The sequence below is a fragment of the Moschus berezovskii genome, chromosome 21 (genome assembly GCF_049115385.1).
Source record: "Moschus berezovskii isolate FMDL1 chromosome 21, NW_MosBer_1.0, whole genome shotgun sequence".
NCBI classification, from domain to species: Eukaryota; Metazoa; Chordata; class Mammalia; order Artiodactyla; family Moschidae; genus Moschus; species Moschus berezovskii.
In genome coordinates, this window is record NC_142480.1 from 28,441,119 (window position 1) to 28,456,839 (window position 15,721).

At 40.0% G+C, this 15,721-nt stretch overlaps 1 protein-coding gene across 2 annotated transcripts in view; it reads right to left on the reverse strand.

Moving 5' to 3' along the window:
• AP4S1 (adaptor related protein complex 4 subunit sigma 1) overlaps positions 1-15,721 on the reverse strand; it is a 45,872-nt gene that overhangs the window by 8,324 nt on the left and 21,827 nt on the right. For both annotated transcript variants that reach the window (XM_088829506.1, XM_055418219.2), the window contains exons 2-5: positions 9,110-9,318; positions 6,238-6,324; positions 5,200-5,268; positions 1,248-1,259 (exon numbers count right to left, since the gene is read on the reverse strand). In XM_088829506.1, coding sequence (XP_088685632.1) covers positions 1,248-1,259; positions 5,200-5,268; positions 6,238-6,324; positions 9,110-9,247 — 306 coding nt within the window. In that variant the 5' untranslated portion in view covers positions 9,248-9,318. The remainder of the gene's footprint in view (positions 1-1,247; positions 1,260-5,199; positions 5,269-6,237; positions 6,325-9,109; positions 9,319-15,721) is intronic.

The following is a 15,721-nucleotide window of genomic DNA, read 5'->3' on the forward strand; positions in this document are numbered from 1 at the left end:
TTGGGTCTCCTAGGTCAAAAGGACTACAGATTTAGGTCACTCACCACTAGAGGGCACTCAGATTTCCCTGGTTAACTTACAGAGGCTTCCAAACACAGCCTGCAAATAAACTTTATCAACATGCCAATTTCTATCAAGAGTAAAAGGTAAATGGCCATTTCCCCAGAATATACTGGCATACTGGTGCTGGACATAGGTTTCTAATGTGTGTGTGTGTGTGTTTCTGTGTATACACACACACAAATATAGGTATGTGTATATGTGTGTGTATGTATATATGGGCTTCCCTGGTGGCTCAGACGATAATCTACCTGCAATGGGGGAGACCTGAGTTCGATCCCTGGGTGGGGAAGATCCCCTGGAAGATGGCATGGCAACCCACTCCAGTATTCTTTCCTGGAAAACACCCATGGACAGAGGAGCCTGCCGGGGTATAGTCTATGGGGTTGCAATGAGTTGGACACAACTGAGTGACTAAGCACAGTACATATGTATATATACATACGTAACTGCTATAATTAATATATATTTATTATAATTAATGCATTTTAGATTCAAGCTAATGTTTTCTCAAAGAACTATTCTATTTATTGCTTTCAAGTGGTAAGCCGATTTCTTAAGTAAAAATTAAAAGACAACTTGCCTCCAGAGCATTCACACAAAGGTCAGTGGGCTCCTGCCAAAATCAGCAGTATTCTAAGCAAATAATGCCATTCTTGCCCCCTTGGATAGTTTGATTTAAAAGGGAGAAGAGAAAAAAAAAATAAAAGGGAGAAGAGAAGAAAAGGAGAATTTCCTCTGCTATAAAAGGAAATGAACACAAGTCAGGCAATTTCTTTAACCTTCCAGTTTATCATCCCTGGAAGCCTTCTTGATCATGTGGGGAATTTCTGGAGATTTATACCTGGAGCCATGAAAATCCATTCTCTGTAGGAGGACCAAGCTCTTTCTGGCTGTTTTATTTGAATTCTGAAAAAGTCTATTCCATATATGTAAGTTAAATTAACATATAACAGTGATCATGAAACACCATCACAGCATTGCCCTGTATGAAAAATACAAGAATTGTCGTGCAAAAGGGTAGAGGGTTTCTGCAAATCATCCGTACCTCTATGTCCTGTCAGGGCTATTGATGGTGAGTCTTCTGGATACTGGATTCCCAGCCTTTGGCACTTACCTGATCAGGACTAGCCTGTCCTTTGCCAACTAGTGTGGAAAACTTGGCTCACAGCACTGAAAAAGGATACATCTAGTTCACTCTGGAAAAGAGAAAAGAGTCCAAGGATGAGAAGGAGACACCGGGCCACAATGCAGAGACACTGTCACTTAGCAGAGACAGCACCTGCTCTGGCCGCAAGCCTGGAAGCAGCAGAGAGAGGCTGCTCTATAAGCAGGAGCTGGAGCCCGCAGAGGCCCTGAGTTTGGGATGGTGATTTAAAAAAAAAGAAATAGGCTGCCGTTTGGAGGACATTTATAGGCCAGAACAATTCACTTTTAGAGTGTAGAGGGAATAAACTAATTCAACCTTTATAGGACATAGGTAATTTGATATGTATATCAAAAAATGTAATAATGTGCACACAGTTTGAATCCATCGGCCTTACTTCTAGAAGTTTATCCTAAGGAAACAATTAGATAATGGCAGAGTGATGTGTACTAGGATATTCAGGGTAATGTTATTTATGGTAGCAAATTACTGAAAACAAGATAGGTGTCTATCAAAGGAAGGACTAGCTAATAAATTGTGGCAAATCCACAAATGATGACACAGATACATAAGTCCTGCCTCTTTTGAAGCTAACTGGGCTGGCTCTGTATTGAAACGTGATGCTAAGATGCTTCTTTCAACCCGGACAGCATGAGACTGATCTCCAAATTTAAGATCTGGAAACTCCGAAGATTAAAAATAGACCAAGAAAGAAAGTTTAAAACTCACAAACCTAAAAATAAATCTTAGATGACAAGGCATTCTCCAGGAGTAGGATGGATTTTCTTTTATTTCCCATGGTACTCTTCTCCTCCTCCTCTTCTTTTCGCTACTGTCATCCTAAACCGGGTCATCCCTTAGTACTATCCAAGTCCTGTATAATCACCTGGCTTAAATTAAATTCTAATCTTCACTTCTGTGGTTTATGTGGTCACAGACTCTCTCCCAAAAATAACAGCTATTCATTCAGCAACCTGCTATTTATTCTCAGTTACTGAATATCATAATTTTACAAACCTTAGCAATGATAGTGCTTGGACCCACTCTTCATTCTCCCATGTTTAAAACATTGCTATTTTGGGAAATTATATTCTACTTGATAGGTGTTCTCTTAAAGTGGCTAACCATGACCAGCTCTGAATCACAGACCCTGACTTGCAACCAGTCTGTCTTAACAGAGTGGTCGTCAAGAGATAAGCATCTCTTTCAGCTCTGGAGGGCACCAATGCCTTCCTAGCTGGATGCACTACCACGTCACAGGCCACTGTGTTGCTTCCCAGCTGCAATCGTTGAATTAGGAAATGGCTGACAGCAAGCCTCATGCATTAAGACAGTGGCTCTCAAACTGAAGCAGGCATCAGAATCACCTGGAAAGCTTGTTAAAACACAATTTGCAGCACCTCAACCCAGACTGATTCAATAGTCTGGGGTAGGCCAAGAGTATCTTTCTAACAAATTCCCACGTAATACTTATGTTACTAGTCTAGGAACCATACTTTTCAGACAGAACACACTGCATGAAGGCAATGAAAACTGCCTAGTTGATTGTCCCACAAGGAAGGAATTTGCCAAACCTTACTTCTGGCGTTAGGAGTTAGGCTGAAGATACAACTTTCAACATGAGTTTTGCCCTATAGTGCACTCAAGATTACTAATTATGGAGCAGCTTCCACTCACTGCCTCAAGAGGAAGCAGCTGGGAAACAGTTCCTTCCTAATCTCTTTATTTAAGAGCAAAATGAAATAAACAAAACAGTTTTGAAAAATTAGCCTGTGTCACTGCTGCTGCTGCTAAGTCACTTCAGTCGTGTCCAACCCTGTGCGACCCCATAGACGGCAGCCCACCAGGCTCCCCCATCCCTGGGATTCTCCAGACAAGAACACTGGAGTGGGTTGCCGTTTCCTTCTCCAATGCATGAAAATGAAAAGTGAAAGTGAAGTGCTTCTTAAAAATGTCTAACCAAGTCTCAGGAAAGCCTATGGTAGCAGAATCAAACATCTTCACTGATGCTTTTTTAAAAGACTGTTGGATATCAAACTAACCAAAAAGCTAAAGTCATCAAGATACAGTGGTACTGGCAGAAGGATAAACATACAGATCTGTATACAGAAACATACAGAAGACTGGAACTGAAAGTCCAGAAATAAAGCCTTACATTTATGGTCAATTGATTTTTTTGACAAGGGTACTGAAACAATTAAATGGGGGTGGGGTGAGGAGAATAGTCTTAACAAATGGCACACAGATGACTGGATATAACATGAAGTTAGACCCCCTACTTCAAACCATATACAAAAATTACTCAAAATGGCTCGAAGACCTAAAAGTAGGAGCTAAAACTATTATATAAATGAAACAAATATAACATTGAAATCAATAAGGTCTGAGTTGGGGAAAAAAGAAAAGAACACATAAACAGTAAATGTTTATGACCTTAGGTTAGGCAAAAGCCTTTTTAGACATGACACCAAAACATAAGCAGCAGACTAATTTAACTTCTTTCAAATTAAGAACTATTGTGTTTCAAAAGCATCAAGAAAGTGAAAAGAAAACCACTGAATGGAGACAGCATTTCCAAGTCATGTCTGATAAGAAATTTATACTCAGACTACATCAAGAACTTTCACAATTCAACAGTAAAAAAGACAAATAATGCAATTGAAAAATGGGCAAAGGGTGTGAACAAACATTTCTCCAAAGAAGATACACAGATGGCCAATAAACACATGAAAAGATGCTCAACCCTGTTATCCATTAGTGAAAAGCAAATAAAACTCACAACTTATTTATACTATTTCATACCCACTGAGATGGCTATAATCAAAAACACAGATAATAACAAGGTTTGGTGAGGATGTGGAGAATTACAACTCTCATATACTGCTGGTGAGAATTTAAATCATGGAACCATTTTTGAAAACAGTTTTGCAGTTCATCAAAATGATAAACATGGCATTACCATATCACCCCCCAATTCTACCCCTAGGAAGATACCCAAGAGAAGTGAAAACATGATTCCACACAGGAATGTGTATACAAGCATTCATAGTGATATTACTCATAATAGACAAAAAGTATAAATAACCCAAATGTCCATCAACTGAAGAATGAATTAACAAAATATTGTATATCCACAGAATAGAATATTATTCAGCAATAAAAATGAAAGGAGTACTGACAGACATTACAACGTGATCAATGTCTTGAAAACATTATGCTAAAGTAAAAAATTCAGTCATAAAAGACCACATATTATTGAACTTTACATAATTCTATTTATATAAAATGTCTAGAATAGGCAAACCTGTAGAGACAGAAAGTAGATTAGAGACTATCTAGGGCTGTGATTCATGGGGTCGCAAAGAGTCGGACACGACTGAGCGACTGAACTGAACTGAGGGCTTGGAGCAAGTGGAGTAGGCAAGTGGGAGAGAATGCTAATGGATACAGGGTTTCTTTTTGGGGTGGCGGAATATTTTTAAACTTTGTGGTAATGGTTTCACAACTCTGGGTACCTACTAAAAACTATATACTTTAAAGGGGAATTGTATATCATTAAGTTACATTTCAGTACAACTGGTAAAATAAAGGACGATTGAAAAGGAACTCATGTATTCCTTAAGGGGAGTTGGTTCTGATCCTCACAGCAAGGGTTTGCATGGAAATGAATCTTAAACTAAAAGGGTCTTGGTGTCCTAGGAGGGGAAGCAGAAGAAAGAAGAAGGGATCGATTTATATAGCAAAATATCTTCACTGGGAGAAAGACATAAGAGGTTCTTAGTCTTATACAACTGGCTCTGTACAGAGATCTAGACATAGCACAGTTTCTAACACCTTGGATGAGCCAGAAGGAAAGGTAAAGAAAATCTGGCATCAATTGATTTTTAACTTTTACACAATTAAAGCTCTATACTAACACATGTTTTTTATATAGATCTATTTCTTGGAAATTGGGCAAAGGATGAAAACCATTTTTAAGTCATTAAACTTACCACTCGGCTGAAGTAGTCATCTAAAACTTCCACAAAGTTATGGATGAATTCATAAATTGCCATCTCGTTCTGAAATAAAAAAGGAATTGGTATAAATAATTTCAGTGTGATGTACGGGGAAAACGGACATGGAGCCGCACCATCGACGCAGCCAGGTTTTAGAGCATTTGGCTCGGTAAACAGATAATGTGAGCAAAGTAGCTTCCTATTGACAAATATTCAGAATAATTCTAGGACTGATTTGTTTAAAGGAAGTTTATCAACAGGGGAAATGTAGAAAACCTTAACTGTAAGATTTTTTGAAAAGTCCGTGATGAATCTAGCTGAATTGAAACTAGATTGAGTTTAGTGATTAGAATTTTGAGGTTTACTCCCTGACTTCAAGACCAATGGCTAAAGCCAGTTTTTATTTTTTTCCTTCAGGGTCTTCATGTTGTCACTTTTCTACCTGTAGAAGATGGGGAAACTGTTTCAAAGTTTGGTGCATGGGTGAAAAACAATCAACTGAGAGTTCAAAGTATTTTAGATCTTAAACACCCTTTTCAGGGATTCCATGGCCAAAGGCGGTATTGCTCTAAGACTGACATTTCTGAAAAGGCGAACTACATCTGATGAGATGTAACCACAGCACATTCACATTCACAGTTTGCTCTGGCTTCTGTCATGTCAGCCGAGGTTTAACACCACAGTTTTCTGGCCTCGACCCTTGGCTTAGTGGCCCCCCTGTGCCACACAGAACGAGGGCAGGAAACTGGCACTGCTTAGGGTCGAGGAAGGCATTCTGCGGTCTCATGCTTCTTCACAAACTGCTCATCTAATCCAAGAAAAATCCTAGTTTACCTTCCACATAGCTTTCCCCAGCCTTGACAAAAACCCAATACCCTTAAAACAAAAAACAAACAAAACAATATCCTTCCAGAGTCAAGATAATGCTCGTGGAGGTAAGTGGGGAAGAAAATGTCAATTTAAAGAGGAATAAAAAGCAGACTGTTATTCCTAATTTTCTTATATTTTCCATAAGCTCTTCTATTATCTTACCTCTGTGTCATCAACTCCAACCACAATGAAGAGAGCTGCGTACTGCCGGTATATCAGCTTAAAGTCCTTATATTCAATGAAAGAGCACTAGACAAAACACAATTAGATATTAATTCCTAAGGTTGACAGGGATTTCTTCAAAATGGCATGCATAATTCTAGGTTCTGATCTGAGTATCTGTCAACACATTCCTAGAAATATACAAGAGGAGACGGGGACGACAGAGAATGAGATGGCTGGATGGCATCACTGACTCGATGGACATGAGTTTGAGTGAACTCCGGGAGTTGGTGATGGACAGGGAGGCCTGGTGTGCTGTGATTCATGGGGTTGCAGAGTCGGACATGACTGAGTGACTGAACTGAACTGAACTGAACTGAACTGAAGATGTTACATGGGGCTTCCCAGGTGGCGCCAGTGGTAAAGAACCCGCCTGCTAATGCAGGAGACATAAGTGACAGGAGTTAGGTCCCTGGGTTGGAAATATCCCCTGGAGGAGGGCAAGGCAACCCATTCTAGGAATCTTGTCTGGATAATCTCCATGGACAGAGAAGCCTAGCGGCCTACAGTCCATGGGGTTGCAAAGAGTCAGAACATGGCTGAGCAACTAAGCGCAGCACAGCACAGGCTCTTTTTGAAAATTATTTAAAGATGGTTTTTATGTGACAGATACTAGACAAAAATCGTCCATTGTAAATAGTGCTTTATAAGAATTAATAAATAACTTACCACTATTGACTAGTGGAGAAAACAACTCACTTCCCATTCATCTTTCCCCTAAGTAATTATATAAAGAGGGAGAGGAAGACGCTGGGTGGATAGGAATTCAACCAGCAGAATGAAGGCACAGTGTTGCCCCTCCTTTAGACTGGGTTTGCTTGACCAAACGTGATTAAGAACTGTATCATTTTTTGTACTGGGATACGTTGCTCTATGACATTCAGATATACCTGGGAATGAAGCTTCAAGGTTGTTTTTTCCTGACTGCACTGTATGGCATGCAGGATCTTAGTTCCCTGACCATGGATCAAAACCATGGGCATGGCAGTGAAAGGGAAGAGTACTAACCATTGCTGCTGCTGCTGCGTCGCATCAGTCGTGTCTGACTCTGTGCGACCCCATAGATGGCAGCCCACCAGGCTCTCCAGTCCCTGGGATTCTCCAGGCAAGAACACTGGACTGGGTTGCCATTTCCTTCTCCAGTGCATGAAAGTGAAAAGTGAAAGTGAAGTCACTCAGTCATGTCTGACTCAGTGACCCCATGGGCTGCAGCCTACCAGGCTCCTCCGTCCATGGGATTTTCCAGGCAAGAGTACTGGAGTGGGTTGCCATTGTCTTTTCCGCCTAACCACTGCACCGCCAGGGAATTCCTGAAGCTGCAAGCTTTGATTATGGCATTTTTTCCATGGGAAGCCATTTGACAATCTATATAATGGAAAGGTTTGAGGCTTTTATTTGAAATTAAGATAAAAACCATTAAATCCAGGACCATTCTACAACTTTAGGTTCACTGCAGAGTCAGTATAATTTCTGCTCAGTCAAATCTTTCAAGGAATCATATCCTATTTGAAAGAACTGAGGAACATTTTTCAAAGCCTCTCAGGAGTTTCCGACATTCAAAAAGCATCAAAGCACCTTTGTGGATAAGATAAAAATGAAGATGAGACTGTGTTACTTTTGGGTTCCCTTTAAGATCTAAGATAATTTAGAATGTTTCAAAAATATCTAACGGTATACTCATTCCAAAGCATATATTTCAGAGGGTAACCTATCAGTGAAAATGATGTTTGAAATTGTGGAGTGCCTGAATTCTGTAGAAAGATTCAAACAGAAATGCTTCTTCAGTCTGTTTACCCTTACTTAAAGTCTATGGCTATTAACACAGTTCTTTAATAGTTTCAGTTTCCTTTTGACAACTACATAAAGCAGTGTGTGCCATGGCAGGCCAAAGCAGTAATTCAAAGAGGACTCTGAGATGTTCCGACTGGAAAATCAATTTAGAAGCCAAGGGAAACACAGTGTCGATGCGCCACTTCTGAGCACTGATGTACCTTAATATTTTATGACTTACCAGTGGTTCCTACAAGCAGCCTTTCTACATAGTCAGTGAAACGGAGAAATGGCAAATTAATGGGTGATTTATATAGGCTTTCTGATTTTGCCTTAGTTTGCTCCATGACTTCCAAAGGATTCCAAGTTTAGGGCCTGGACTAAGTAATTCTCCAATTAAAATCCCTTGTAAAAGTAGACTCAGTTTTTTAAATTCCCATTTAGTATTATTTTAATGATTCAATTGAACCTCAATTTTGGCAGAATGGATCGATTAGTTGTTTCACATGCATTTGCTAACTTTCATTTCTCTCATCTATATAATAAGACAAGTTCAAATCAAGTTTGCTTTGTTTTTAAATTACTTGTTCCAGTTTTATGTTGGTGGTAAATTTATAAAATTGATAAGCAGAATAAAAAACACCCCACTCCACATAAGAATCATGTTATTATCCTCTGGCACAAAGCGGGTCTTGAGTATCTCCCTCTATCCTGGTCATTTGACCTCATATTTTGGCTTAAAGAAAGCCATCTGCTACAGGCAGTCCTGAGAGTTCCAAGGGCTCAGTTCTCATGAACAAAAAAAGAAGGTATGTCTACTAGCAGGAGTAAATTTGCAACTTCCATAGTGCAATGAGACAAATATGCTGACCTAAATACGAACCCAAGACTTTCCCTGGTTTTCATTTCACTTCATTTGTTATTTTCTCTAATAGCTATTGAAAGAATGGGGTTCAAAAAAAACGATGGCCCTCAAGACTCAGTAATAACAAATCTGCCACACTGAGTTGGATGCAGAGATGAAAGAGAGAATCAGACTTACTTGTTCACTGGATCGAGAGAGACAGCTCTTTATGACTTCTGTTTCCAGAAGCGTACGCTTATTAATCTCCACATGTTCATAGTACTTAGAAAGTCGGGTCTGCCCTTGTTTATTCACCATGAGGAAAAATTTTATCATTTTTCTTCTCTGGCCACTATTTTTCCAAGAATAATTCAAAAGATATGGCAAGGGGTGGCTGTAACCAGAACCTGAAGAACAAAAAGAACAACAGAAAGATCAAATTTCTCAAGAATCGTATTAAATGTGTTCCACAGATAAACCAGAAGTAAAATGTCTTCTGATAACATTGGTCTCCACTCCTGTGAACTAAATGAGGTTTTAATAAATAAAGATAAATTTTCATTAGTTATCCTCCATAACATTTTTGAGTAGCCACAGTGCTTCTACTCATATTTATTCCATTGTGTCATCAATCTTCTTTTGTGCCAACTACGTGTCAAGCACCAGAAAGAGATTACGGAGATGAAGAAGTAATGGTTCCTGATCTTCCGATCATGACACCTAGAAAAGGTGCTGGGCAGGTAAAGTAAGTAACAGCATTACAAAGTGGTAAGTTTTACTGGGACAGGCAAACTTCTCTGGTGCGCAAAAGGGAGGGGCAAGGAGCATCACCGGAGAGTTGGGAACGGCTTCCCAGAGAAGGGGCATTTAAGCAAGACCTTGAAGAATGACCCAGAGGGAGTGACTGAGGCACAGAAATAGGGGAATGAAAGCTCTGGGAAAGTTCACTTTGGTTGCAGGTCAAGGGGCAGGAAGAATGGTCATAGGAAGCTGAGCGGCTCACATTAGATAAAACTGGCTTTAGAAGTGATGCTACGGAATATGAACTTTATTCTTTGGACAGTGGAGACAGGATCTGTACTGAAGTTCTTCTTTTGTTAGTGCTGGGAGCCACAGTAACATCAATTATTTGTCAAAGTCCTCAAACAAGGCCCTGCAACAAGTCCTACAAGGTCCTGTATTGAGCAGTTTACATACATTATTTAGTTCTCACAATTTTCTGCAGCAGAGACTTCTATTATTCCCATTTCAAGGACAAGCAAGTTGAATTCTATGGATGTTATGGCACCCAGCGTCCCTGGATGACTGTGTGTCAGGGATGAGACACAGCTCAGAGGACAAGACAGGCCCCTAACATTCCTACTCCTAGGGGTTCATGCTCGCAGTTTTATTTCCAGCTCAGCTGTAATGCAGCTCATGTTCATTGTTCTTATACTTACCTAGTTTTCCAAATAATCAGTGCAGAAGCACACAGTATTGACTGATGGTCAATTCTTTCACCATGAGCATCAGAGCTGTCTCATCTAAAGCCAATACTATAGTATCATATTCACATTTTGCAATATCTGAAAATCAGTGCTAAAGACTAAGGTTAAGCATAGTTAGTACTTAGGTGAAATTTTAAAAGTTGGAATAATTTTACAGAAGAGTTGCAACAGATTATAATACTTGAACTAAGTTTTATATTTTTGCCCTCCCAGCTCATCTCTCGTATCCTAAACCCTGTCACACAGGTGGTTATCTCAAAACAATTCCAAACATTAAGAGCGGATTAGAACCGGATCCAAGCTGGCAAAGCTTGGGGCTGCTGCATTCATGTAGAACAGGATGCCATCTAAACCAGCTCAGCTGGGGACTTGACAGCAGGGCCATGGGGGAGGCCTGCGGTCATTCACCCTCTTTTCCAGGAAGATAAACTCACTACTGTAGGTGGGATTGCAACATCCTCTGTGTTATTTAATCATCTGGCAGTAAGGGCTGCTTTTATTCTCCTTACAAATGACTGCCAGTAAATTATGGCAGATGACTAATAAATTAAGATTACCATCCTTTCTTTTACTCCCTTTCAGCAAAGTTATTTTAAAACTATCTTTACAAAAGTTAGAAATATACCCTGGATTCCAACTGCCGGGTAAATGACCAAAATATATATATATATATTGTCTCAAAGGTACTCATGACCAAACCTTCGCCTTTAAATGTCCCAGCTTCATTAAGTGGTAAAATGAGATGTAAAATGACCCCACTAAGATGCTACACCAAGGGATCAAATTGGTTTCTACCTTGTAAGCACAGCATTCCTTCCCACTGACTTCAAGAACAAGGATTACAAACAAGGACTCGCTGAACTGACACTCATTAGAATGCAAGTTTTGAAAATAGTAGCCAAAGGCATCTAAAGACTTGAATATATCATTTTTTTTTTGCACACTCATAAACAATTACACAATTTACAACTGTAGGATTACACAGTGGTAATAAAGTGGACAAGCAAAACTGTAAACCATTCGTATTATAAAATATACAACACCAAAATATACATTGCAGAGACTTGGAGACAGGTACATGTTTGAGAACTGAAGATGAATGACTTAAGCACCTACCCTGGTTACTAATTATGAGGGAGGAGGGAGATTAAATAACTATGAAACCAGGGTAGGGCAATAAGAAGGAATATGCTTAGACAAGTGCTGGGAGTGGTCAGGGAGCAGGTATGAACTTCCTCTGTTAATAATCTTTGCATTCAACAACACATAGGCTGGGGAAGAGGTTCTGACTGCCGAGAAGTTACGAGATTCTACACCCAAGAACTTGTGTGAATGTACATGAAAAATCAAGGAAGAATAAAGAAAGGAAACTTTACTGGGAAAGACATTACACAGAGGGCGCTAGGATGCCTACAGACCAAGGTTAGAGGAGGCTGGTAGAGTCACAGCAGAATACGAGCCCCCTCCATGATGTAAACTTAACGCTTAGAGAAAAGAGACTGGAAAGATGGAAGGAAATATTGAATTGAGCACAGTTTTTATATTTCTGATGATATATTTCTGGGAGTTAGAACTGGAAGAATCTTTATAGTTGTCCGATCCAAAGATGATAAACATATTTCAACTTGGGTGCCAACTGTGATTAACTGTACGAAGTGCTTTGAGCACTGCGTTGGGAAGGATTCTGAAGCTGTTTTCAGGTTCTGAACAAAACGATGTCATGAATAATTAGTAATGCCAGCTGTGAGTTAGGAAGCAGGGTGTGGCAACGTACGTACCTTGCATCTGTCATCTCTGATGTGCACTCCCTTTATGGGAAAACCAGTAACCTGAGATGTGGACTGAAGCACTGAATTCTGCTCTCTTGACTCATAATACAACGCTGCCTGTATCACATTGCCTCTGCCTCACACGGCATATTAGTGTCGTTAAATGTTCATTTAAGCTTAATAAGCATCAACTTCAGGTAGCTGTGGGAATGATCAACTCAACATTATCTTTTCTAAAGCTGCTGCATAATTAATTTGGAAAATACCAAACAATTCGCTACTTGAAAACAGTAAAGCAGGAAGTTTCTAGAAACGAAGATGATATTTGATGATGGCTCTCCTGGAGAAGGAAATGGCAACCCATTCCAGTAGTCTTACCTGGAGAACCCCATGGACAGAGGAGTCTGGCAGGCTACAGCCATGGGGTTGCAGAGTCAGACACGAAACTTCACAAGTGAACAAAAACATCCTCGAGCTCTAAATGCTTTCTATATACCCCAGAATCACAATATTGTAAAACACACATACACTCAGGTAATATCGGAAAAAAATTTTTTTTCTGGCCCCATGAAAGTGACTGAAATAAAATCTCTCAGGTTAAAAAGTCAATTTCCACCCAAAAAAATTATATAGTATTCACAGGGTGTAATAGTCAAAAGCATGAACTAGACAGAACTTGACTGGTTCTACTACTTATTAGCCTTCTGATTCTGGGAAAATTACTTAATCTTCCTGTACTCAATCTGAAGTACAATGGGAATAATATTAGAACTATTAGATCTTCTAGGCTGTGAGCAGTAGTTAGTATGTAACATTCTTGGAACAGTGTTTGGCAGTTGGCATCAAGTGAGTGCTATATAATAAGTGTGGGCCCACATCATTATGAAAACATACCACCTTTTCCCAAGACGAGCCTTGCCTGGCTATCCCAATCTCTCTTTCTAACCACAAAATGTTGGCTATCTTTTCTTTTAAACCATCACTGCATTTTACAAAATCTGTCACCCTAAATTGTCACTATTCAATTACATTCTGAGTTCCCCTACCAGACCAATGAGTTTTACTTTCTTGTGATATATTTTACATTGTGACATATTTTACATACACCAGTACATATATATTTGAGCAGAAGTTCATAAAACAATACTTGCTCACACTTTGTGGACTGTACTCTAGTATCTTCTATGACATTTCATTGTGTAAAAAAAAATGCAGTTGTGGGGAGTTTGGATTACATAGACATGGATTTTTTTCAAAACTCACCAAATATAAAGATTTACCTTTTTATTATATGCAAATTTTACATTAAAAGAAACAATACTCTAGCTAATGATACATATGCTAAGGTATTTTGGAGAAATGTACTGGTGTCTATAATTTACTTTGTTTTATTTGGGGGGAGCATGCTGTGTGGCTTGAGGGATCTCAGTTCCCTGACCAGGGAATGAATCCGGGGCCACTGCAGAGAAAGTCCACAATCCTAACCACGAGGCCACCAGGAAATTCCCTATAATTTACACCAAAAGACTAAGATAAATTAATGGATGGGTAGATAAACGGATCGGAGAAGGCAATGGCAAGCCACTCCAGTACTCTTGCCTGGAAAATCCCATGGATGGAGGAGCCTGGTGGGCTGCAGTCCATGGGGTTGCTAGGGGTCGGACACGACTGAGTGACTTCACTTTCACTTTTCACTTTCACACATTGGAGAAGGAAATGGCAACCCACTCCAGTGTTCTTGCCTGGAGAATCCCAGGGACAGGGGAGCCTGGTGGGCTTCCTTCTATGGGGTCACACAGAGTCGGACACGACTGAAGTGACTTAGCAGCAGCAGCAGCAGATAGACGGATAGACAGTTAGGTGTATGATAAGGTAAGTATAGTCAGCCCTCTAGATCTGTGGGTTCTGTATCCACATATTCAACCAACCACAGATTGAAAGTATTTGGGAAAAAAATTTCAGTAAGTTACAAAAAACAAAACTTGAATATGCTGTGCAATGGCAACTATTTATGTAGCATTTACATTGTACCAGGTATTATAAGTAATTTAAAGTTATTTCTAGATTACTTTAAATTATTTTAGAGTATACGAAGGATGTGTGTAGGTTGTATGCAAACATGACACCATTTTACATAAGGAACTTGAGCATTCACAGATTTTGGTATGTGTGGGAGCCCTGGAACCAATTCCCTGTAGATACTAAGGGATGGATGAAATAGTAAAACATTAATGGTAGAATGGAGTGGCAAGTATATGAGAAATCACTGTGAAATTCTTTTCAACTTTGCAGTATATTTGAAAATCGTCATAATAAAATATTGAGGGAAAAATGCTAGCTGTGGCCCACTGATGTCTTTCAGTTCCATAGATTTTACTTTTTAGAATAGTTTTAGATTCACAGAAAAAAATTCAAGGACATATAGAGTGTTCTCATATACTCCACAAAGAGTTTCCCCTATTATCAACATTTTAGTTAGTACGGTACATCAGTTCAGTTCAGTTCAGTCAGTCAGTCGTGTCCAACTCTTTGCGATCCCATGGTCTGCAGCACGCCAGGCCTCCCTGTCCATCACCAACTCCCGGAGTCCACCCAAACTCATGTCCATTGAATCAGTGATGCCATCCAACCATCTTATCCTTTGTCATCCCCTTCTCCTCCCGCCTTCAATCTTTGCCAGCATCAGGGTCTTTTCAAATGAGTCAGCTCTTCACATCAAGTGGCCAAAGTATTGGAGTTTCAGCTTCAATATCAGTCCTTCCAATGAACACCCAGGATTGATCTTCTTTAGAATGGACTGGTTGGATCTCCTTGCAGTCCGAGGGACTCTCAAGAGTCTTTTCCAACACCACAGTTCAAAAGCATCAGTTCTTCGGTGCTCAGCTTTCTTTATAGTCCATCCATACATGACTACTGGAAAAACCTTGACAAAATGGGCCTTTGTTGGCAAAGTAACGTCTCTGCCTTTTAGGTTGGTCATAAATTTCTTATGTCACAATTAATGAAATTGATACATTATTATTAACTGAAGTTTATACTTTATTCAGATCTCCCCATGGTATGTGGGATGTTCCCAGATCAGGGATTGAACCCGTGTCCCCTGCATTGGCAGGCAGATTCTTAACTACTAGACCACAGGGAAGTCCAAGATGTATTTTTGAATGCATCAAAATGACTTGTTGAACTTTCATGTAGGTAGAATGGATAAGAATCTGCCCGTCAATGCAAGGGACATGGGTTGGATCCCAGGTCCCTGAAGATCCCACATGCCACGGAGCAACTAAGCCCTCGCGCCACAACTACTGAGTCCGTGCTCCAGAGCCCAACAGCTGCAACTAGTGAAGCCCACGCATCTAGAGCTCACGCTCCACAAGAGAAGACACTGCAATGAGAAACTGGTGCACTGCAATGCAGGGTAGCCCTCACTCACCGCAATTAGAGAGCCTGTGCACAGCAAGGAAGACCCGGCACAGCCAAAAAAAAAGAGAGACTTCCTGTTAAACCAATCTAGCTTAGGCCTTCCTGGGTCTTTGTCCCATTGGTCCAGTGCCTTG